General features: G+C 37.6%; 1 protein-coding gene across 3 annotated transcripts in view; it reads right to left on the bottom strand.

Annotated features, from left to right (window-relative positions):
• Positions 1 to 222: 222 nt before the first annotated feature.
• Positions 223 to 25,152, bottom strand: part of fndc1 (fibronectin type III domain containing 1) — a 62,872-nt gene continuing 37,942 nt past the window's right edge. For 2 of the 3 annotated variants that reach the window (XM_036581846.1, XM_036581849.1), the window contains 11 exons: positions 25,013 to 25,124; positions 24,538 to 24,900; positions 23,243 to 23,320; positions 20,120 to 20,317; positions 12,681 to 12,917; positions 11,090 to 11,198; positions 6,911 to 6,990; positions 6,787 to 6,816; positions 2,143 to 2,304; positions 1,756 to 1,878; positions 223 to 968 (listed from right to left, as the gene is read on the bottom strand). In XM_036581846.1, the coding sequence (XP_036437739.1) occupies positions 853 to 968; positions 1,756 to 1,878; positions 2,143 to 2,304; positions 6,787 to 6,816; positions 6,911 to 6,990; positions 11,090 to 11,198; positions 12,681 to 12,917; positions 20,120 to 20,317; positions 23,243 to 23,320; positions 24,538 to 24,900; positions 25,013 to 25,124 (1,608 nt within the window). In that variant the 3' untranslated portion in view covers positions 223 to 852. The remainder of the gene's footprint in view (positions 969 to 1,755; positions 1,879 to 2,142; positions 2,305 to 6,786; positions 6,817 to 6,910; positions 6,991 to 11,089; positions 11,199 to 12,680; positions 12,918 to 20,119; positions 20,318 to 23,242; positions 23,321 to 24,537; positions 24,901 to 25,012; positions 25,125 to 25,152) is intronic. The other variant, XM_036581847.1, reaches the window with a different exon arrangement.

Genomic DNA, 25,152 nt, shown 5'->3' with positions numbered 1-25,152 from the left:
TTCTTGTTCACTAAGGCCTCTTAAAATAACCTTTATGTACCAAAAGTCAATCTGTGCACTATAGAAAATTTAAGTTTTTTTCCTCTTGTTAGTCTCCAATGGAATTCTCTCCTGAACTTGATTAGAAGCATTTCGATCATCTTTAGCATTATATGACTTCCATGCTAGTAACACACTAATGTTAGAATGTCCATGTGGCATAAAGCATTAGTTGTTTCCATGTTTTCCATAGCACCTTTATTCAGTTTTCAACCTTTCCTGAGCAAATGGAAATAACTTTTCATCTTCAATACTTCCAAGCCAACTGTTGTTGAATGTAAGATGATACAAAAATGAGTACAAAACTAGCAAAGTCATTAAAAACTACAAAGAAACATCAATCATGGAAAATTTGTTACATCATTAACATATAGGTCACTGTATTTGTGAGGCTTCAGCAATCCCCAGTCATTGCTTAGTCGGGCTTGTGTTCTGTATTACATGTCCTATTAAAGGCTACTTATTGAGTCATACTATGATAAATTATTCCAGACAGAAATAACATCAGAAGCCATTCTCAATCATTGGGAATTATTGAGGATACTAGGTCCCTGAACCGTTATTAATAATTTGAGCACACATGCTTGTATTTCCTCATATACAGACTGCCTTGAAAAAAAAAGTGCTTGATATCTGAATAATTATATAGAAACGTGTTATTTTAAGTATTATATTCTCTCTGTCAGAAACAGTATGTTGTTTTGGCTTCAGTTGCCATGGTGAGCAAAAGTTCATTTATGGAATTGGCATACAGAGAGGGAAGGAAGATGGAATGTAGATGCCAGTGGTGTCTGGCTTTCAGAAAGTCCTCCGTTACCATTTCCCCGGGATTGGGACACCACACTCGTACCAGCCCACGAAAGGATGAGGCGTGCGCTTGCCTATGGGCCCGAAATTTACAGGCTCCTGCCTATATGAGCGATAGTAACCTGAAATCACAGAAAAAAAGCAGTTAAAATGCTGCTGGGGTACTCTGATGGGCAAAGAAGATTCAAAAGATTCCCTAGATTCTTAGATTCTCTAGATTCCTATTAGTCCAAATAGGTTTCAATAGGTTCAGTGCTTGGGCCCCTAAAAAATTACAATGTGTGCTAACGTACCATGTGCAATATTCCTGCTTTCTTGATAATTTGGTAGAAAAGTCAACAATTAGACATTTTTCTGAATACTGCTTATGCCACTTGTAGCAAAAAATTCTGCGCATAAATTAAATATACCACACCAATTTTTGTATTTCAGAAATTTACAGGCTCCTGTTTATATGAGCAATAGTAACCTGAAATCCACAAAAACAAAGTTAGTAGTTAAAATGTGGAGATTACAGTCATATGCAGTCATATACAGTCAGGATTTTCTAAGTGAAAAAAAATTTACATATCCTCTACAGAGAAAACAGTTCTGCACATTTTAAATCACAGTTACAGTTTATTTGCTGAATTCAACATACTGGGGAGAAAATACATCATAAAATATGGCCAGTGCAAATGTTAAAGCACATTTTCCATTTTTCCAGCATGTTAAGCAGCAAGTAAATAGAAATAGTCCACTAAAATTTGCAGAAAATGTAACAAAATGTAATTTGTCCAAGGATGCCCAAACTTTTGCATATGACTATGTTAATGTAATGTATTTTATTCATGTGTAGATGATGACAGATCATGTTTTTCAGAGCAGTAGTGAGATGAAGTGCATTTTCACAGTGTGAGACTGTAGTACCTTTAGCTGTGGGCAGGTAGAGGGAGAGGCTGTGAGGTCCTGTCCTTCCTTCTAGATAGGAATCTACAAACTGACAGTGGTCCTCTCCATTGCCAAATGTATCACCGATACTGTAGAAACTTTCTGAAATTGTGAGAATAATTAGCATAAATACCTTTTAAAACTGAAATCACATCTACTACATTTACACTGTAGGGAGAGCCAGAAATGCGGGGCATTCTGACAAAACCACATTTTAGACATGAGAGAAAATGCAGAAATGAGTCTGCTCAATATTATGACAACATAAAAGATAAAGGCAGGGACTTCAGGCACTAGTGAATTATGTTTGTTTCAGCAGAGAAGAGAAAGTGTCCAACATGGAAAAGAGAGGAAATGGAACGATACCTTTTAGGCCATCTCCCATAAAGATCTTGTAGCGCAGTGAATTGCAGAGGACCACGCCCACAAACTTTCTGTACCAGGTGCGTTTTACAAATTGACTTCCTTTACAGGAGCTGTGGGCTGGGTTGTATCTAAAGGTATAAGGAATCCAAATAGGCTCGCCACCTGGAGGAGATATGGGCACATGTGTGTTCTAAAACAGACTTTGACACTTTCATTCATATTTCTTAATTAGCACACTCTACATGACTAAATTGAAATTATGTTTAGAAAATAGCCCCCTAATAAATACTCTTTAAAAATAAACATTCATAGATGGGTCCATTTTGGGGCTTCCACTTCTTTGAAAAGAAATTACTGGTATGGAAGAATGATTCCACAATTGTGGTGCCACTTGCATATCACTGCTATTTTTACCCCCCTATAATGTTACCCCCCTCCTTTGGGGAGACTCCACTTGGACTCTCCCACACCACACTTGTACACCTGCAAGTGATCTAGAACTCATTATCCCTTTGTTTGGTTTAGTTGTTTGCGAAGTATCTGTGTTTCTACCCTGAGTTCTGAGCCATTTTTCCTTTGTTTGTATTTGTGTTTTGACTCTCACCCTGTTATTCTGGTTTTTGACTACGGATATGCCTGTTATGTTGCCTGTCTGTGTTTTGACTCCGGCCTGTTGTGATTAGGAGTGTTGAACTCCGACAAATAAAGCCATTTCGCAACTGCGGCTGACCTAGAGGCCTCCGATGTTACAACTAGGCTAAATAAATACTTGATAAATCTTATTATACCCATCTTCTTTAAACCAGTGTTTCTATTTATCTTGTTTATGTATTAAAAATAATAGAAACGTAACATTATAGTGATGTCACTATAAACAGGAACCTACATTTGATTAGTCAAGTTCATATAATGATTAATAAGTGTTGATTTGTTTTGGTTTGTTTTCGTCCGTTCCTGTGGATACCACCACTGGATTCTTTAACCAGTTGTCAGTCACAGACAAGCCAATATGAGATAAAAACAGATGGATTGTGATTGAAAACTCTTGTGAATGTTGATTCTCATAAAAAGACCATAGGCTTTAGCAAGAAACACTTACGTAAAGTAGCCTTGGGTAAGGTTTACTACATCAGCTCTGTGAAATTAGCAGCGTTTCAGTAGTTAAATAAGCTTATAGCAATTTAACGACTACTCTTGTAACAGACAGGCTATGGCTTCAAAACAAAGCCAAAACTTTAGAAACTGAAAAAAAATTTGTATACAAAAAGGCTGTTACAGATGTCAGAATTTCAGATCTGTTTCAATCTGCTTACTCTCTTCACTACAAAGAAGTTGCTTATGTAAGATCATAACTCATATCAGACCCATATCAGGGAAACATAAACTGATTTGGAAATGGATCCATAACCTAAATAATTACTTTTCAACAACTAAAAACATAGACCCTCTTTCTCTCTTTCTCTGCCCCCCCCAACACAATATATATATTGTAATATATATATTATATATATAACACAATATATATTTTATTTTTTTTCCATCAATGTATTTCATATATATATATATATATCAATAATGACATGCTTCTCTGTTATCAATTAAAAGGAGCTAGCAACTGTTATAAACAAGCTAACTTTGTCCACATGTGATCTTGACCAGGTTCCTGCTTCTCTTCTTAATATGGTTTTTGATCTTGTTAAAAATGACGTTTTAACTATTGTAAACTGTTTTCTGTCAACAGGTGTTTCTCCAGACACTTTTAAAACTGCCTTGGTGAAGCCTCTACTAAAAACAAGTAGCCGGGATCCTTCGTAAAGTCTTAGCAAAAGTTGTGTTCAAGCAATGAAATGTGTATCTAATTTCAAAAAGTTATATATCAGGTTTTCATTCTAACCATAGTACAGAGACAGTATTGGTTTGTGTTGTGAATGACCTCAGGCTCAGTGTTGATGCACAAAATTCTTCTGTTCTGGTCTTTTTGGATCTTAGTGCGGCTTTTTGTTCTGTTGATCACAAGATTCTAATCCACCATTCTGAACACTGGGTAGGCCTCTGGTTGTAATCTTAGCTTTGAGCTCTGTTTTATCTGCTTTATATGTAAACACAGTCACTAAAGTAGCGTTTTAGCATTTGAGAGATATTGCTGAAGTTCAGCCTTTTCTATCTCAGAATGAAGCAGAGAAACTTGTTCCTGCATTTGTCACAAGCAGAGTTGATTATTGTAATGATCCTCTTATTGGACTTACTAAGAACACAAACCATCCTCTACAACTCACACAAAATGCGGCAGCACAGATCCTAACAAAAACAAAAAAGGGAGGTCATATCACTCCCAATTTGAAAGAACTGCACTGGCTACCTGTATCGTTCAGGATAGATTTTTGCTCCTTAAAGTTTTGCTCCTAGTTTTTAGGGCTCTAAATGACCTTAATGCACCTGCTTACATCACAGAGTGTCTGTTCATGTTCAGGCATGTGACCTCAGATCTGCAGATACTGACCTTCTGGAAATACCCTCTGTAAAATACAGAAAATTTGGAGAGGCCTCTTTTAATTATCATGCTTTTAAACTGTGGAACTCTAAGGAGTTAATTTTTAAAATTATAATTCTCAATATTTTTATCATGGATTTTAACTTTATACAATTCCACCTTTTATTAGACAGACAAGCTCAGTGCACACTTTTAAGAAACATTTAAAAACATTGTTAATGTTATGCTAAAGAAATTCTGTTTCTTTGAACACTGTTACCCATTACTAGTGAGAGGCTTTTATAACAGTATCAGGGTTTAACATGTATTTATTGTTCTATTTTATAGCTCCAATTTACTAAATTACATCAGAGCTCTGATATAAACACTCTTCGTGTTTCACTCCAGAAATCCACACTTGACCCAACACAACAAACTACAGACTCTTTTCACTTTTTCCATTTTATTGTCCAGAACCAGGGAACAGGCTGTTCTGGCACGGCTGTCTTCCCCTCTCAAGAAAAACCATGATCTGGACATCAACCAGTCAATACACAAGTCAGGACACTAAATAAAAAATGACCCCTGTCACTCAAATACTCTCTCCACAAAGCCAGAGAGAACTCTGTGTCCTCAGTCCTTGTCCTCGGTGACCTGTCTGCTGCCTTTGACACTGAATCACCAGATGCTTATTTCAACACTTACAGACGTGGGCATCAGCCGCTCTGTTCTCCCTATTTCTCATCTACAAAGCATTCCGAATGCTGCTCGCCGGCCAATACCCTCCTCAAGTTCTCCTTGACTGAGATTACCTCTTATGGTGGTAAGAATCACACACAGAGATCTAGTTCTGGCATTCAAGGTTTTGAAGGGCTCAGCTCCACACTATCTCTGTGATGGGTCTTGGTTCGGAACCACATACCTGCACACTAAAGTAGGTCTTCCACATCTGGGCTCTTGGCAAGTCCTTTCCTAAGACTTACGCATGCTTGTCAGGTAATGACTTGCTGCTTCAGTGTTCTTGCCCCTCAGTCAGAAGTGAACTCTTCACTGCCTGAGCTATTTGCTCATTTGCATTTAATTGACCAAATCAAGCTATGGCAGAACTTTTGTCCTTTAGGTCATAAATTCATGCATATTATACCAGTATTTTCTGTACTAGTCTTTTATTGTCTCCAAAAAAGCTATTTTGCTTATTCCCTGTTACCCTATTCACAATCATTCACACCAAAACTGGTGCTGAAAAACTGGTTCTGTGGGCTCCTTTAAAAGTTAAAAGGCCTTCATTATTACAATAAAGCACACCTTACATCCAAGTGTATATCATTTTCTGACATATAATCATTAATTACTCAAAAAGCAGTATCTTATTCAGGAGAAAACTATGCAATGCATTGCACTGATTTTCAAAACATTGCATGTTGCCATGTTGGCTCAGCAAAATGTGATCAAAAAAACAGGCCTCTAAAAATGTTAATATTACTACCTGAGATGAGTATACATATCTTTGGATGGTTAAGTGCATGTTTTTGTAAATTCAAAGTTAAAATTAAATAAAACATTACTTTTACAGAGTTATAAGGGCTAAATGGCACCATAGTGAAATCAAATAACCAACCATGAAATCATTTAGAACCTTTAGGTTATGTGGATTCTTTAAAAGGCCCATATCTTATATTTCCTTGTATTTTATTATGAGGTCAACATATAATATTTGTGTGATTTTATAAATCATAAATAGCCAGGATTCATTTTTAAATGGACTATTTTCCAACCTCTCTTTAAAAAGGCTGTTTTTAATACTGTGCCTTTAGTGAGAATGGGTGGGGCTAAACTGCTGTAGGCTGAACAGAACGATATATGTAAATGCATTGTTTTTGGTGACATCACAAAAAAATGAAAGCTTTCATTTTGTGGATTGTGTAGACTGAGGAGTGAACATTTATTGCACTTCAAAACTTTAACAATGTTTACATACTACACCAAACTATTAAAAAGTCCTATGATATGGACCCTTTCAACTAAAAAAAAAATTAAATGGCTCTTTAAAGAACTGTCCATTCAAAAGCTCTTTAGGGGACCAGAATTGTTCTTCTGTGACTCTGTTTCAGCACCTTTATATTACAGTGTAGACAATTACTGAGTGCACTTTGTGTATAATAGATGTGTCTTACCTGGGGGTCTCTCTATAAGAAGGGGGTCATCTGTAAAGAGGACAGAATTTTGGTTTAGAGAACGGAACTGTTTCCATTGTCCAAAATGAAATAAATAATAATAATAATAAATAGAGATTCTGACCTGATTCTGTAACATATGTTAACGTCTCACTGATCGGCCCTAGACCAAAAACGTTCTTCGCTTGAACTCTGAAGTAGTACCTGGGGAAACAAAAGAAAAATTACTTATCAAAAGTCATAAACCTGAATGTCTGTGAGGTTTTGAAGAGTATTCCAATCTTAATAAGTAATCCAGATGGCTGAGTGGCTACATATTTTACTAGAAAACTATTGTAAAGCTAAAAAACGTAACGTCCAACAAAACGCCCACTGGTAAGACGGAAAGAGAAGTAGAGCAGTTTTCACAGAAAGAAAGCCAAAAAGAGAACTGGAAACATAATAAGTAAAGACAGGAGTGCAAAAGAGAGAAAAAAAAAAACAATGACCTAACGGAGGAGTCTTTTCTTATATTACAAATGTCACTGAGACATAAGCTTTCAGCTCCATGGCAATCCCTGCTTCATTTGATCAATTAGAGAAGGATAAGAAAAAAAAAATTGGAAAAGAGAAGTCTGAGTAGGTTTTATACACACAAAAAAGAATCACAAAGCAAATTAGAAAAGAAAAACCTGACAAAGATTAAAGTCTTTGCCGTCAGTAAGGAGAGTGAACGAGAGAAATCAGCTCTTTTCACTGCAGTATGTGTGTGTGTGTGTATGAAGAGCAGCGATCAGTACCTTCGCGCTTCGCTTGTTTTTATTTGAGCCTCATTTAATGACATTAAATCAGCATGGCTGGATCAAATTAGAGGAGCCACGTGGAAACTCTGACCAAAATAAAGAGAGAATTCCAAACCCAGTCCCAGTCAGACTGCCACAGCCAGAGTGGGGAAGTGGGTGTGTTTCCTTTTTCCGTATCCCCTAGACAACTAATCTAAGAGGATTTGAGTGAAAGTTTCATAATAAAGTCTCCATATGGCATTTGTATGGCGGTGTCTGTCCCTGCTAAAGTCTACATTTCAGTTCTGAAGTTGATCAAGGATCAAGCTGGTGGTTTCTCTGTTGACAATAACACTGTTCAAAGGACAAGCTGAGAAACAGAAACACTCAATTTAAAGAATGCATTGAATTGACTTGATCCAAATGTGTGCAACATTTCCACGTGAATAAAATGCATTATAACAAGCAGGAGGGGCTTCTCCATTCCTAGGTTAGCTTTACATGGTGTAACTAGCTGCATGTTGCATACAATTTACATGCAACTTGACAGTTACACAAGGTAATTCAAAAACAAAGTTGCATGCAATACTTATATCAGATTATATCAGTAGTTGGCAAGTTTAGTAAACAGCAGTTTTCATTTGTATGTACCCTCCGGACACTTTATGAGGTATACACTACTGACTCTCATTCATCAATATATTGCTTACTGTTGAATCTGATCTTAAAATGAGCATGTGCAAATTTCACAAATAATTTTGTTATTCATCAGTTTAACGTTTTAATCTTTGGCGTATCTGTACCACCAAACTTATGTCAGGTAAGAGTGCGTAAATCAGAGCGTAATATTTTAACAACCTAAACTATTATCATTATCATCTATAATATCAATACCATTAATGAAAAAAGAAAATAACAATAATACTAATAATTAAATTTAAAAAAGTGGAAGTGCTTATTTTACAAGCACAATGATGTAAACAAATGCCTTTCTTTTATAGTGTTAAAGTCTGTAAAATCTGTGCTCTTTTTACACAACTTTGATGGATAAGGGCCACTGTCCAGTTTATCAGTTCCCCTTACCATATAGGTGCATTTTGTAATTCTACAATTACAGATTCTTGTTAATTTGTTTTTGGATATTTTCTAAGCCTTTCTTTACCTTGGTCAATGGTCAGAACTCCCACAGAACCACAGATATTATTTTCTTAGATGGTGGATCATTCTCAGCAGTGCAGTTATACTGACATGGTAAGTCCTATTGATTGTTATATGTGTATCATGTCTGTAACTTCTTCCTAAAATGTGACCTCTAAAAATTGAGCCAATTTGGATTTTGGGTCATTTTTTGAGCTGGATTACTTGCTGCTACTTTGCCTTATCTCAATGTAACCACTCTAGTTAGAGAGAGCAAGTCCGGCTGATGGTTGTGATATGAGTATCATGACTGTAACCTAACCAGTTCCTGAGCTTAAGTACTATGAAGTCTAAAAATGGCCACGCAAAATGCATAGAAGTAAGAGCTTCGGTTTTAAAAGCTGGCTAGCTAGCTATTTGAGCTAAAAAACAAATAGACTTTTTTTGTCTGTTTTCATGGTAATTATTATATTCTTTATGAGAACATGAAAGCAAGTAATGTTGCACCAAAGCCAGCCTTATTCCAAACTTATGAATTCTCACCTTAGGTCATCACTAATGACTTAACCTTGGTGTATTTAGTCTACGAGACTACATTAGTTAACTGTCAGGTTAAAAGTAAAGTACACTGTGTTTTTGTGCACAAGGAGCTCATAAGCATGTGCATGTGAAGGACTGCTGCACATATGCATTCAGTGAATGAGGCCTGTCCGGTCAGATCTGGTAGCCGCCACATCACTCCACATCTGTGGGAAATGTCCGGACAGCCCATAAACATATTTCAGATGAAGTATAACTGTGACTACAAAGAGCTGGTGCGGGTAACCTTGGGAACCAGAGTTTTGACAGGAGCGTAGCGGGGTCGCTTAGAAGCAGTAAACTGTGTTTTGTGTGTGCGATTGCGGGAAACGTAGGAGAGACACAAGCCATAACAAAGCTCACAGAGTGTGAGTGGAGCTGGATCTGACTGAGCCAAGCCTGCTCTAACTCTGTTTCTGAGACCTAGTCATTGAGACATATGATAAACATTAGCCACTTTCTGCAACATAAAATGCCCATTTTCTTCAGCTCATGTGAGAATGAATCACATGTGTAATCATGCTCCTTTTGACTTGAGCGCAATAGTGGATAGATGGAGACAGGCGAGAGAGAGACAGAGGGAGTGGGTGTTGAAAGATGAACGTAGTTTTATATATTACGTAATAACACTTTAGATATTAAGTCATGCTACTTAGCCTCGGAAGGACTGTTATATGAATTATAGCCATTGTTTTGAGAACACATGATGTTTGACATCAGCGCGTAAGCCTGAGTCTTACCAACATACAGTACATCTGCTATCAACATGTGCTCTGTGAACTGTCTGCATATAAGATGCAAACCACCTTACAGTAAGTTCTCCTGCCAGCTTGTAGATACTCGTCTGGCAGTATGTTCAATTCTTGTACTGCATGATGTGAGTCCAATGGTCATGTATACAGGAACACTCCCTGCATGGAGTTTCTCAGCTCTGCAGGCCTTTAGACTTAATGTCATCATGATTTAAAGTGTTTTCAAGAGCTCTCCAAACCCACTAAATGTTGAGCGTTCCCCTGCTTCACCTTGACTGTGCCTTATCACTGTGCTTAAGCAGTTATAACACATGAGCTTATTCAAACACACCATCATAAGCACAAATCAAGAGTTTATTATCATGTCAGTTTCATCTCATTGAAAGATTCTGATTATTATCTTTAAAGAAAAGGTATGTTGGTGCTACACAACATCTGGCTGGAGAAAGACATGATGTTTAGATTGAAGATTGATGGCGAAGACAAGTATTTGAATTTTCAGACTGTGTCATAAGATTGCTGATACGAGTGAGATCTCTGAGGTCTCAGAGACCATGAAGTTAGCCCCCATATGGTGTCACACTAAGCCGGCTGCGTTATTAACATTTAGTTAGTGGCGTAGGCAGAAATAATATTTTTACGTAGGCCTGTGAAAAAGTAGGTAGGGCAACTTGGTAGATACAATTTCCAAACATGCTATGACCTGTCATAACATCAAGCTACTCACTGTTGTCAGAACAAAACCTCATATCTCTAAAATGGTAACTTTACAGGAGAAGGAAAAAACATACTTTACTTTTAATGTAAGTCAATGGAACCAGACATTTTTCAGACTAATTTTGGACTGTTTCTTTTGGTCCAGTAATCATGAACTTCACCAACAACAAAATGCCTGTTGAAAAACATGCAAAACTATGCCAAAAACTGAAAAATGACTAAAAAAGGAGATAGAAGGTTTTGTTCTGAAAACAGTGTACTGATTATTCCTGCCTGAGGTGAAGTTACAACTCTACCTATTCCAATGTTTCCACCCCTAGTCAGACAATGGTGATCAGGGGAACTAATGAAGCTCACCTGGAGTTTGGCTTGAGGTTCTCCACAGGTAGGTGGGTGCCAGATGAGAGGAGAGATGACCATCTGTTGTTGAGGACATCATCATAGGAAGCAGTGTGCACCATGTACCCTGCAGAAAAGGCCATCACAGGTAATTATAGTCAAATTGAATAAAGTATGAACATATTATCATCATTAAATTCTTGTAAAGCATGGTACCATATCTGAAGATGACTGATATGCTATATGTCTTAAATCCAGACAGATCTTCTAATTAGTGAATTCAACTGTTTGCACCCATTGCTGACACATGAGTTCTATTTGCCCACACACACAGTTTGTATAATATTCATAGAAAAGCACTGATAATAAAATGAGACACTGTGGAGCAGCTGCGCATGAAACTAAGGTGGCATACCCTCTGCAAAGCGCTTGGCTGGTGGAGTATGAAGCAGGGCTAAAAAACTAGCAGTGAGATAACATAAGTAAAACCAGTAAAACTAGAAACAGCAGTTGCCAGAAACACAAAAACTAAATCAAAATTGTAATATTCACTGACAACAAAATTGTACTACGAAACTAAAGCAAACTAGAAATAGAAATAAAAATACTAGTAACAAAAATATCCCTTCTCATACTTTTTGTTTCATTATGTTTTCAGGGTGTGAAAGATGGTCTAGAAGTGGATATCTTCTTAAACAGGTAGGAGATAGATTGTCTACAGTTGTGTTAATTTAGCAATGCAAAATTCATGAGAAGGAAACAAAAAAAGTCAGCAGATGTCTATAAACTTTTGGACACATAGTGTATGTAATACTACAGCTATGCGTCCAAAACTTTATAGACATAGTGAATGTAATCTTATAGCTATGCGTCATTTTCCTCAGCAGAACAACAAAATTTAGTTGCGTATTACGATATGGAAAGCTTAAGTCATGGCATTTACAAGCAAAAATTATACAAGCATTTCATTCAAGACCTCATGAATCCTTAAGATATAGCTATTCATCCTTCTGATTGTTTGCATGTGCATGGTACTGAAATAGAAAAACTTGAGAAGTGTGGAAAAGACTATATATGGAATGAAAGAAGAAGAGGAGAAAGAAATGATGTGATGTGTAGATAAGAGTGGAAAGCAAGGGGAAAACAACTACTATCTGTTTTAGACATCATGCAGTTTCACAGCTCCCTTTGCATCCGTCTTTTCTGTTCATTAGCCAAGGAAAACACAGACCCTGAAAGATTAATTATGACTAAGGTTATCCAGTAACCCCAGAGACTTCACTTTAGGTCTCATTGTGAATTATTGTCTCTTAGTCTTACACTCTGTCACTCTATTAGAAATGTTTGACATTCAGCTTTGGCTAAAGAGTGAACTTGGACTCATGGTGAACCACAAGAGAAAGCCCTGTCCATCAGCTAATAGACATTCAACAGAATATAGCGGACTTTGAGGAAACGTTCCAAATGAGACTAACAGCACCCATATCTGTGGTGAGATGCTTAGGAAAAACATAGCAAGAGTATTTATGGACAAGGCTTAGACTTTTCAGCATGCATACTTATGGTTAACTAATATGTCAATTTGTTTAACAGGGCATGTTAGACTTACCTGACACCATGTCATCCTTCAATGGGCGGGCCCAGTCCAAAATAACAAACGAGTGACAGCCCTCCATGGCGACCACCGTGATGTTATGTGGTTTGTGTTTGGGTGGCTGCTGTTGACTGGCTGCCAAGCTGTCTTTCTCTATAAGATCGGCCAGGACATCCACCTGCAGGTACTCCAGAGCCTCTGTCAGGGAGCATGGAGCACCAGGGTCCTTCCGGATGTAGTTCACATAAGGAGCTGAGATAAGGAGCAGAACAGGTACTTATTGTCAACCTGAAATCAATACTAATATTTTTAACCTGTAGGTTCGTGTCCTTGGTCATGTTAAAGGGGCATTCTGCAAATACATCATGCAATCCTTGAGGTGTCAACCAATTCTGAATGATAGCTGCTGATCCACTGGATAATAAATACAACTAAGCTAGAAATAGTCTAACTCTTACGTCAGTTGTCAAACAAAATCATAAATAAAACAACAATTCTATTCTTAGTTAGCACAAAATGGATGCCACATACAAATTTTTTGCCCTTTCAGCCAGCCTCTTACACTTGGTGCTGTTAAAGTGCAATTCAGAGGGGTTAGTTTTACATGGGGAGGTGGAGTAATGTAATTTTTTCACAGGACGTCTGTAATATTTATGGTCAAATTGCATGGGACATGAATTACAGCGATGGGAGAGGCTACTTGATTTATGCATTTTCAATCACACTAAAAAAGTTCCATACACAATGCATTTGGCTGCAAGTAGCAGAATTAGCTTGGGAATTTCCAGCGTTCAACATCACCACATAAAATCAAACATTTCTCTGTCACTGTGTACTTTTTAATGTTCTGACTCATACACATGAGGTACACAAATACATACTGGGTCAATTTAGGCCTCAGAGAATACAAATAAACACTTTGCCATTCTTAAGAAATACCCCTTTTCCACGGGATATGATGTAATATTTACCAGCATGGCAATTTGCACACGGTTAAAGCAGAATTCCAAATTTCTGCATAATTTAATGATTGGGATGTAAACATAGTCATTCAGTGTGGATTGATGTGAAAATTACTCTGGAGAAACTTACTGATTCAGATTTCTTAACAGTGGTGATGATAGGAACCAGGGGTCTACCTGTTTACTTGGGCCCAATCCCATTTCACCCCTATGCCCCTACCACTTAGCCCTTACCTCTCCATTTTGCGCGTTCACACCTAGGGGTAGGGTGTCCTGATTTTTGTTGAGATGGAGAAATAGGGTGAAGGGTAAGGGCTATGTAGTCCAAACAGAGAGTTATGAGAAAAAAAAAACAGCATGATGCTTTGCAAGCGATCAAACAAACCCACAAATGTGAGCATTTTCTCTGTTGAAAAAAAAAATACTAGTGTATTACCTTAGTTTAGTGTTGTTTCAATGTATTATGGTCTTTTTCTTCACAACAAGAACAAAAAATCGCTATTAGTATACTGATGTCTCAGTAGCTAGCTAGCTAAATTTCCCATTCCACCTTAAATGGAGCAGCAGTTACATTCTGGCCCCTCAGGCTGCACCATTTAAGGTGGAACGGGAAAATTCAGATAGCTGTCGAATAACTGATTTCAGCTTCATGTCATCGAAGAATTAGGGGTGTGCGATAATAAACAATTGTCACCCCCCCCCAAAAATAATAGTTAATCTAGAAAAGTATGTTTTCTTTTGGGACTCTTTTGCCTTAGAACTCCCCGCATATACTTCTATGCCATGAATGGCTTTTAAAAAATATGTTTTAGGCCAAAACCTCCTCAAAACTATCATAAAACAACGTCTCAGGCATCACAACGTTATCACTACCGTTTCATAAAATAGCTTTCTGTGACGTAGCTTTTAGAGACATTAAAATGTTCTGATGTCTGGTTACTATCAACACTGTGAACAATTCAGTCAGTATGTTTTTCTATAATGGAGCATGTCACATCAAACCACTATGAAAGACTTTGTGAACTATTTAATTATTTAGAAATTTTGAAAAAACTAGTGGAATGCCACTTTAATAACCTGAGGTTATTTATACAGCTCTACAGAAACACAGGCAATAATTACATTACCCCACCTCTCCATGTAATCCCATTTAAATACTCCTTCAGATGCCTGATATAGTTTAGTTGGAAGATGTTCTTTGCTTTTTGTGGGGTTTGTGTGAAAATATTGTTTGTTTGTGTGGTGGATGTGTAACAGTTTGCAGTCCTATCCATTGGCAGTCCTACGCTGTCCAGCGGAGTCTGGCTGTTGGCTCACTGTAACTCTGTTATTGTGGTATTCTGACAGCTGGGAACACTACCAGAAGTTCCTATTTGATTGGGCCACAAGATGCACACCTGGAGCCAATCAAATGCTCCATGAGATGTTGTCGTTGATCTGACCTCCCAACCAACAACACACACACTCAAGGCTGCACTGAGTTTCGGGCTAAGAATTAAAGGCTTCTGTTCATTGATAAGCAAAGATAAGAGTAAGCTATGTTTTTAATCATCCTCCAACGTTCACACGCGCTCAGAGTTTACAGATCACATTGCCGCAGTTATCACATCCAAATGCCAGTGGCAGAAAACAGACACAACAGAATAAAAAATAGCGGATGTTTTGGAGATCTAGGGAGTGAAGGAGAACCCAGACTATTAAACTCCTTAAAGCTCAGGGGATCTCTTAGGCCACAGGCAGAAGGAAGCATCACTACGCTGATATCAGCACTTTTACTTTATGTTGCTTTATTTCTATTTTTTTTAATACTTCTTTCTTTTTTATTTGAACCCCTTCACAGTAATGCCTTTCAGATGTGCAGCGCAGCTCTGAGTCTCTAGAGTGTCAGGATTTATTGGCCCATCGTCTGTACATGAATGTGCTGTAGCACTTTGTTGCTGGTACTACTGGAGGTGATTCTTAGGCCTTTAAAACATGTTATTGTGACACTGTGGCTCCTGGATCAACTGAGGTATTTCAGTCTTCTCGTTTAGTGAGATGTTTTTACTGGCTGTGGACTAAGACATGTTCATGAGCACAGTTGTGACTGCTGCTTGAACTGCTGGTGTACATTAACACAACCTCTCTATCAATTTCATTATGCAGATAGTCATGTGGAAAAAAAAGATAAAAAAATTGATGGAATTGTATTTCATATCAGATGTGTATGTTATTTCCACACATGTAGACTGTATTGCATTAGTACTATTGAAAAAGTAAAAGAAAGACAAAAGCCAAAACTGTGCTGTGCAAAAATCAGAGACCACCCTTTCGATTACCACCCTTTCATTTAAGTTCCAGACAAACAACCCTTAAGTACATATTATTTGTTTTCAGCATCAGAAAAAAAGCAAAAAATGTATATTTAACAGAAAATTACACAAAAGCCTCTAACACAAGTATAATATGCATTACAGCTTGAATTCTTTTCAGGAGATTTGCTTTCAGTTTTTCAAGGAAATCTGCAGGGATACATTTTTTTTAGCATACTACCTGTAAATGTCACAAAGTTCAGTCTTAGAAGTTGGTTGCATTTTCTGCTTCTCATAATCCAAGTAATCCAAAACACATTCAGTGATGTTAAGGTCTGGACTTTGGGGTGGCCACTCCATTGTTCTGAGAAGAACACCAGCAGCTGCTTTATTTGAAAAGCAAGTCTTGGTCTTTCAGCTGTGTGCTCGGAGCTGTTATCTTGCTGAAGGAACAATTTCTTCCCTGAAGTTCCCAGTTTTCTTCACAGTTTTTTAGAGGGTATTGTGTAATTTATTCAAATTAGGTATTAGCATTTATGATTCCTTTAATCAAAAACAAATCACCAACTTCAGATCCTCAATTGCACTGATGTTTGGTTCAAAGAGTCTTTCATTCCTTTGACAATTTTCTCTGTACCTCTTAGAAATTGTTTTAACTCTAGTTTTGGAAACTCCTATTTTTCACTTATTTTCCTTTGACTTTTCAGTTTCTTATACATGATGATCTTACATATAATCTCCTCAGAAATATTTCCTTAGTCCATTTTAAAAGCATATGAGAAATAAGGTTGAAGGCAGCTAAGATGTATTCGGTTAGTAGCTTGTGTGAATGTTAGTATCTCTTTGAAGGGAACAATGTCAGTGACTTCTTTGAGAACAGCTTTCATCTTTTCATACAGTTCATCTTATATTGTAAAAACTAGCATAAAAAAGTCAAAATCACTCACTCATAAGCATGTAATGGCTTCTTGTTTACAGGACAGTCTGTATCACAGCAAAACCTTTAGTGTAATGGTAACATTTTAACACACAAATAAACTTTTTCCATAAACCGAATGAATGAAAGGAATCAATAAAAAATATTGTAAAGAATAATGGGACGTTCATTGATACATTATGTATATCAGTAGTTTTCAAAGGTAGCCCCCCCCCCTTGCTCCCATGTCTCCACCTCCTAGTCATTAATATCACTTAATAAACGAGGATCTTGTCTTACCAGAACCTTGTCCATTTTGATAGCTTTTACTAACTTTCATTACATTTAAGTGGGTGCTGGTTGGCTGCGAATTGTGATTGGTTGGGACGTATAAAAATAATGAGAGCATAAACTTAAAATTTAAAATGTAAATATGAAACCTAAAATGTATCAACTGATATCTGTTATCAGAATTTTTAGGCACTTAAAATTAGTAGTGAACACAAAATTTCTGTCCTAAATTTGAAGTAAATTTAAGTAAATCTAAAGCATCACTTTCTTCAGTGTAACTTAAGAGGTTGCACATGCTGACTTTACAAGTCAGCTGCTGCTTGTAGTATAACCTCCAGTATCTCTGATGTTGCTCCCTTGGTGTATTTAACAGTGTTATGTAACTGCCTTTTACATTAGCTGCCATTAGTCCAAGCTTAACAGTGCTCTGGCTCATACAGAGTTCATTTGGATGTTTAACTCTTTTAACTGAATGTTACTAAAGCTGTTCTGTTCTGGTGCTACTGGCTCCTCCGGTATCTGTGGTGTTGACATCTGTGCTTGTTCTGCTCTCCCAGCAGGTCTCACTCCTGAATACATCATCCTTGCAAGTCTGAGGACCATCGAGGGGCTACTTCATGAAACAATAAGGAGTTGGCTGGTTATGTTACTTTCATTCTTAGGGTGTTTTTGTATTTTTTTTCCCAACCAAAGCAGTTTCTGCCAAGAAAAGCACATTAGCGTGGAGCTGCGAGATGGTGTGAGCTCTCAGAATACTGGCAAATGATCAGAAAATGGGGTCTCCAGGTCAGCAAGACCATTGTTTTTGACAAGGTTTACTCATATATACAATTTTAGTTAATGTCTTAACCCTCAGAAGTCACCAGCAATAACAAAATTGTGATGTAATTCAATAATAATTAATTCTCAATTGTAGCTTATTAAAACAAGTGGATAAATTCTGCCAAAAGTGCAGTCTGTCTGTAAGCAGAAGAGTAGATATTTTATTATGACTGGAATTTGATGAAAAGTAATCTTTGTACACAAAATCTTTTCTGTGGAATGAAATCTATTTTGAAGGTATTTGCCATGTTTTTGGCATTTCCTGATACTGAAAACAAACGGAAAAAAGTTAAAAGCGCAGACTCAAACCTGTCGATACAAATCGAATGTACATATAACCAGGTTTGAAAAAGAGTTTTGAGAGTGTGAAGAACCCTTAAAAACGCTTAGAGAGCCCTTCACATAATACAAAATTTCTTTACTAAATAAAAGTGTTCTTTCCGAAATTATTATGTTACTTGGAGGTTCTTTTAACATTAAAAGTTTCTTCACATTTACACTCACTCATTTAAAAAAATGATTCTCTTAAGAATCATCCACTGAAAGGTTCTTCAGTGAACCAAAAGTGGTTCTTCTGTGTGATGCCACTTATTTTTAAGAGTGTAGAGCACAATGAAGGTAATAACAATTGATTCACTAGCAATCGTAACTCTTGCCCTTTGTAGAATTTATTAACTGGCTATTTCAGTCTCTTTCTTGCAGTTAAACTGTCATCAACTCATTTAAAAACTGCAACTACAGCTTATGCAATCGCATTCAAACTTTGGAATGGAGGCATTGGGCAGTGGGTCTGAATGTCCATTCTGCCTCTGGTCACATGCCTTAAGCTGGCCTTAGATCAGAAGCATGAGCAGGTCGATGGTAGATGAGCAGAGCAGACGCAGTGCTGTTATGGTAACAACATACTGTATCTCTACAGGCTGGAGAGGAAGTGAGGGGTAGGATAATGTTTACAGTCGCCTCAGGCTACCTCTCCGGCCAAGACCCAGCCTCACACAACCATCTGTGAGATGCACTCAACATCTGCACCAGGTTCTGTATACAAAGCACTGGATAAGAAACAATGAGCAATAGAGAGCAGAATAATTCACTTGGAGATAAATGCTACAAAGGCAGAACCACATTTCACATTTTGTTGCGTGTAATTTGTTTATTTGGCACTGCCATTGGGTTTTTTTAGTAAAATGATCTGTGCTACATACTTGGAAACTATTTCAGTATCCACCAGTTCTCCTCCAAGCTTAATTCTAGCCCTAGCATATCCAGCTTCCAGAAGACCTTGATTAGCTGCATTGGATGTGTTAGATTTGGATTAGAATTCAATTCTGCAGGAATGTAGATTACAGTTCATAACCACTGATCCATCTAAAATGTGAAAAAGTTGACTCTGAGTAAACAAACACTATCTGTGACAAGTTAATAACCTGCTCTTTTAAAGTCTGTTCTTCATTTTCAGACGTCCCCTCTAGGAAAGCCTTGGAGGCCCCATCTGTCCACCTTATCTTTGAACTGAAGCATCTGATTCATTATTATGATGGGACACAGAAACATACTCAACTTGCAATGAGGATATTTAGACTATTCCAAGAGGTAATTAGGTTGTGCTTTTCAGTGCAATGTATTCATTATGTGCCTTTATAAGAAGCCAAAATAAAATGTAGGGTCAGGTAAGAAGCCACTCCAACACAGCGGGACTGGGCTGAACACAAAGTTTTGGCTATCGTTCACGGTGTTGAGTGGAACCCACTTTCATACACATTTTCTGTTTTACCTGGAACAGAGTACTCAAAGCTCTGCCATTATTTAAAAGTCTCTCTCTCCCTCTCTTTGGGCAGGAAGCCACATCCCACAGACTTTCTGATTATTTATAATGTTAAGTTTAAATGCTTTCACTCAGGCATTCAGAGATATTTCCTACAGAAGCTGCCCACATGAAACAACCTGAGCCCTTAGAGCCTGTAAAGTCAATGGCCTCCTCAAATGGCCTCCTGCAACAGACGAAGACGAAACATTATCTGGGATTCTAAGCTAGGACAAAGGCCTAATTGCTCACAGGGAGCCATACCAATGAAAGGCAGGGCTAAGTCAATTTAAACTGAAGCTGAACTGAAAAGCTTTAGGGAGAATTTCTTTTTTGATTCATCTACACGTAGACACATACTTACACATTACCTGTGAAGCGTTTTTTGCCCAAGACGTCAAACTCCGAGGATGGGGTGTTGTTGAGTGGGCGTGGATTCTCAGAGATGGGGGGGTGAGTGGTGGTAGGCAGCTGAGTGGTGGTAGGCAGTTGAGTGGTGGTAGGCTGCTCAGTAGTGGTTGGCTGCTCAGTGGTGGTTGAGAGCATCGTCGTATCCCTCCAAAACTCGCCTGTAATATAAAGGTGCATTCTAAACGACAGCACAGGATCTGACGATGGTATCTTTTACCCTGTAGCCTAGCTTATATAGACCATTCTCACATGTCAGCATTTATTAAAGCGTAAATAGTAGCGTTAAATGAATTATAGTCGCTGTAAACTATGCCTGGAATAATACTGCGTTTTTAAATGCACCAATAATTCAACCAGACGGGCAGACTTGTGATGGCTCATCTTGAAGATAAATATTAATTTACTGGCATACCATCCAGGAAATTACAGATGTTTGCTTGACAACCTTGAGAAATAGACAACGACGGCATCATATCTTGGTGAATAGTTCACTTTAATGTAGGAACACAGTGCTGTGTCTCTGTCCTAGTTGTGGCATTCAAGGCAGTCGCCAGTGTTGCTAATGTTCACATATGCTGAGAAAGAAGAATTAATCCTGGTAGATTGTTTCTTCCCCATAAATGAAACGCAATATGAACTAGTTTCTTTAGTCTATCCTATAATATGTGAGCAAAACCGTTCAGCCCCTGCATTAATTTTTTGGTTCAGTTTTACCCGCCCTCTTTTTGATTGGCTACCACCTGGAAAAAATGCATTCTGCAGCAGATCGAGCAGAGCCTGCAGAATCTTCTTCCTGCCATAGGATATAATGTAATAAAGATACATTGTTAACTTAAACAGTGCATGGCTACTACAGATTTTGAAGATATGTAAATAAAAATAAATAGAAAATACAAACTCTTCACAAGCATACATGAATTTTTTCTACACTCAAATTCTTAAAAAGTCATATATCATGTATCATGTATCTCCAAAATAGTAGCTTTACAGCAGAAGGCAAAAACACTCTTTACTTTTAATGTAAGTCAATGGAAATCGATTTTATTCTAAGCAATTTTGCTGCATTTTTATTGGTCCATTCATCATGAAATTTTCACACAATGTAAAGAATAGCTGCCGTGCTCAAATAGAAAAGTGAAAATCACAAAAAATGGAGATACATGTTTTTCTTTGGACAGCGACGATATATAGACATCTGTATATTGTTGTTTTTAGCAGTTGCAGTCCTATAATCAGGGAGTGCTGCAGCCCCCTCAGTACCCCCACTTCCTTTGTCCCTGCTCCTACTGGCCACGCTGAGACCAAGGGAAGATTTTTGAGGAAGGCTGAAAACTGGTGAACCATTCATTGTTGCTGGTGAAACTTTGATAATGCTACTATTTACAGTTGGATGTGACTGTGAGAAAGGTCTCTTGCACATACATTAGTAATTACAAATCCTTTTCAATGTACTGTTTTGGGAAAATAATAGCTGTGTTATTCTTTTGCAATTGTGTAAATCATCCTTTGAAGCAGAGTGGGCTACATAACACTGGTAAGCACACTTTTTTGTCACATGATAATTAATCTGTTAGGAGTCTCATTTTCCTGACATGTTTTTTATCATTTTTCAACTATTTTCACTTATTTTTTTTACTTTCATGATCCTTATTCAGGCGAATACTCTTATATCTAATCTCCTCAGAAATATCTCTTTTAGCCATTTCAAATGTATGAGAAAGAAATTTGAAGGCACCTAAGGTGTGTTTGGGTAGCTGTATTAGTGTCTCTTTGAAGGGGAACATTAGGTCAGTAAATTCTTTGGAAACAGATTTTGCTGGGAGCATGCAGCTGTAACTGGTTGGATTTAAGATAGGAAAGATAGAAGACGTAAGTGACAGTAGTGTGCATAAAAGTAAAGACTGGACAAGTCAAATGCCGATAGATATGATTATATTTAGTTGTTAAGGTCTCTGTATAATTATGAAATATATGTTTCCTATTTTTCTGATACTGAAAAATGAATAACGTAATTACTGTTTTGACCTGAAATTGAATAAACAAATGGGCGGTATCTGATTTGTGCACAGTATTGCATCTGAAGAATGAATTTTTACAGGATAAGTGAAGCCAAGAAAGGATTTTGTAGGTTCTCAAATTAGAGAAAGTTGAAAACAAGTGGTTATCATAAAAAATTCCTAGGAAATTATGATAAAACTACTGTGAAATAGTAAGTGGCCTATTGATGTACAGAGCTATGAAGTGTAATGTCATTAAAAATACACTTTCAACTCACTTTTATTTGGATTTCTTCCTGACAATATTGATGTTGTCAGTGAGGAGCATAATGAGCGATTTCATCAAGACATTTCCAAAATGGAAAAGCAGTAATGGAGAAATGGAGCTCTAATATCCTTGCTGACTGTTGTTGGATGCTCAAACGAGACATTCTAGAAGCAAAATACAGCATAAAATCAACTACTGTGATTTTTTTTGGTAAAATAATTATGCTTTTTATTTGACTTCAGCGGAAAAAAAAAATACTATTAGAATCATCTTTCAGTTCATGTGACAAAAAAAGTTGTTACTAAGTGTAATCAACCCAGTTAGACTGTACAACTGTTCCATCAACTTGTCCCAGGATCCTATCACCCCAAGGCAGCAGTTGTTTGGAAATAAAACATGCAAAGCAACCACAGGAAATTGTTCTAATATATGCAGGCTAGGTCTTGAATGCAGCCATACTGTGGCTATTGTGTTCAAAAGACCAAAATTACATAACAAATTACACAACAAGGCCAATTCTCTAGATGCAGCAAGTCATTCCCAAAATTTATCCAAATCGTCTCATACTCAGCAGCAGGCAGCTAGGACATTCTCCTTCAGTTAGTCATGCAGTACATGGAGTGACTTTGCTTTGGAAAAGAAAACAAAAGAAAACTCGACCCAAACCACAGCAGTAAACAAGAAAACAATACAAGAAACAAGAGAATGGCCTGAAGTCGATGTACAGACAGCACATAAGAGAATAGAAACAAAACACAAACAATGAACAAACACTCCATAAAGCTCAGCAGCCAGTCAAAGCCAGACTCAGCCAATACCTTCCTCTATAGCAAAAGCATCTTCGGGTGCCATGGTGATTGTAACCATGGAGTCTAGTCCCATTCCTGAGCCAGCTTCTGTAGGTGAAGCAGGAGATACTGGAGCATGTTCTCAAATGCATAGCATACTTATCACCATACTGAACCAAGCATAACTCACAATGTGCACAGCATAATTGCTTCATCTCATAGAAACTCAGAGGAGCAACCAGCTTTACTTCAAAGATTCTTGAAGGAGAATACTGAGCATAAAAGAGGTTGTGTGAGATGTTGCACTGTTACAAGAAATCAGCAGCTCTGCTAAATGTGTGCTGAGTTTTGCTGTAAATTTAGGTTAAGCACAAAATTATTGATAGGTTCTCTATTCATCACACCCCACAGCCCAGCACTCGGCCGTGGAGCAGTGAAACTGTATTCTCTGGAGTGTTGGAGCACCACCAAACACCTAATCAGCCAACATCAGTATATGACCTCACTAATGCTCCAGTGGCTGAATGCAATCAAATCCTCACAGCAATGTGCCACTTTCTAGTGTGAGCCTTTCTAGAAGTGTAAAGGCAGTTACTGCAGAAAATGGGGACAAACTGTCTATTAATATGGTTGATTTCAGAAGACATAATAGACAAGCGTTCTGTATACTGTACACTTCTGAACATATACTGTATAATCCCCTTAGGAACATATACTTATGACAAAATATCAATAACTTATCAATAATAAAAAACAGATTTTACTTCAGTGTTTGGCTGCCCTAGGATCACCACTTGGTTTACTCACCACACCAAAGGTTTTTTTCTGGCACATCTACTATAAATATCATGTCTATGGGGAGTTGGGTTGATTAGAGACTTTCTTGAATACAGCTACTACTCAGGAACGACAGGGAGAAGTTTAGTTTCCGAATGCAATTTCATATTTGGATTAGCCTTCCTAAATTACAGAGGTTCCGAAATTGTGGAACCTAACTAGATTCCAATAATAAATCATGTTACACAACAGTAAATTATGTGGTATTAATGGAAAGCCAGGACCAATTTAATATAATCTTAACCCTTGAGATTATAGTACCACTAAATTTGCATTACATTCCCAGGACATCTGTGGTTAAACGGCAAAACATGTTTTCAAGACATCATTTTTTACCCTTGTTCAAATGCAAGTGAAAGTTCATCTGAAATCTCTGACTGTTTTATCATTGAAAGACTTTATTTTGTAGACTTTTTTGAATTTGTACTTTATTTGTCATATTAGAAAAAGCATCTGCATGTGTGGGATAAATGTCCTTTTGTACTCACCATCTGGGTAGCAGTCCAGTATCCCATCCTTATCCATAATAGGGAAGCCATTCTTATCCAGCCTTGAAAATGTTCCAGGGGGACAGGTAGGATAGGCGTCTGTGGTTGTGGGCTCCAGAGTTGTCATTTCAGTTGTGGTAGGTTCAGGAGTGGTTGTGGGGGTGGTGGTGGTGGTGGTTGTAGTTGTAGTTGTGGCTGTTGTGGTTGTAGTTGTAGTACTGGGTTTTGGACGATCCAGGCCCACCACTGGTTTCCCTCCCACAGTGAGGTACTTCTCTTTGGGGTTAACCACAGGCCGACTGTCTCTCCCATGACCAAACAGAGCCACACCCTCCTGGTTTACTAATGGAGAGCCCTGCTCATCTATTGGATAATGGCATTAAAAGGGAGTTCATTCACTTTGATTCACTTTAAAACAATGAACACATTTTCAATACCAAGTTGTGGAAACAGGAATATGAATAAGGAATCACACCAAAAATAGTTTTTCCGTCTTCTCCGAGGACTACTTTCCTGGGTCGGCCTCTAGAATCCTGCAAAACCTTCCCATCTTCATTCATTAAGACCCCTTTATCCAGATCTACAACCTAAGGGAGGGTACATTCACTGTAAATA

This window comes from Colossoma macropomum, unplaced genomic scaffold, assembly GCF_904425465.1.
Source record: "Colossoma macropomum unplaced genomic scaffold, Colossoma_macropomum, whole genome shotgun sequence".
In the NCBI taxonomy this organism is placed as follows: Eukaryota; Metazoa; Chordata; class Actinopteri; order Characiformes; family Serrasalmidae; genus Colossoma; species Colossoma macropomum.
The sequence above is the reverse complement of the archived record's forward strand: the minus strand, read 5'-3'. Positions and strand labels throughout refer to the sequence as shown.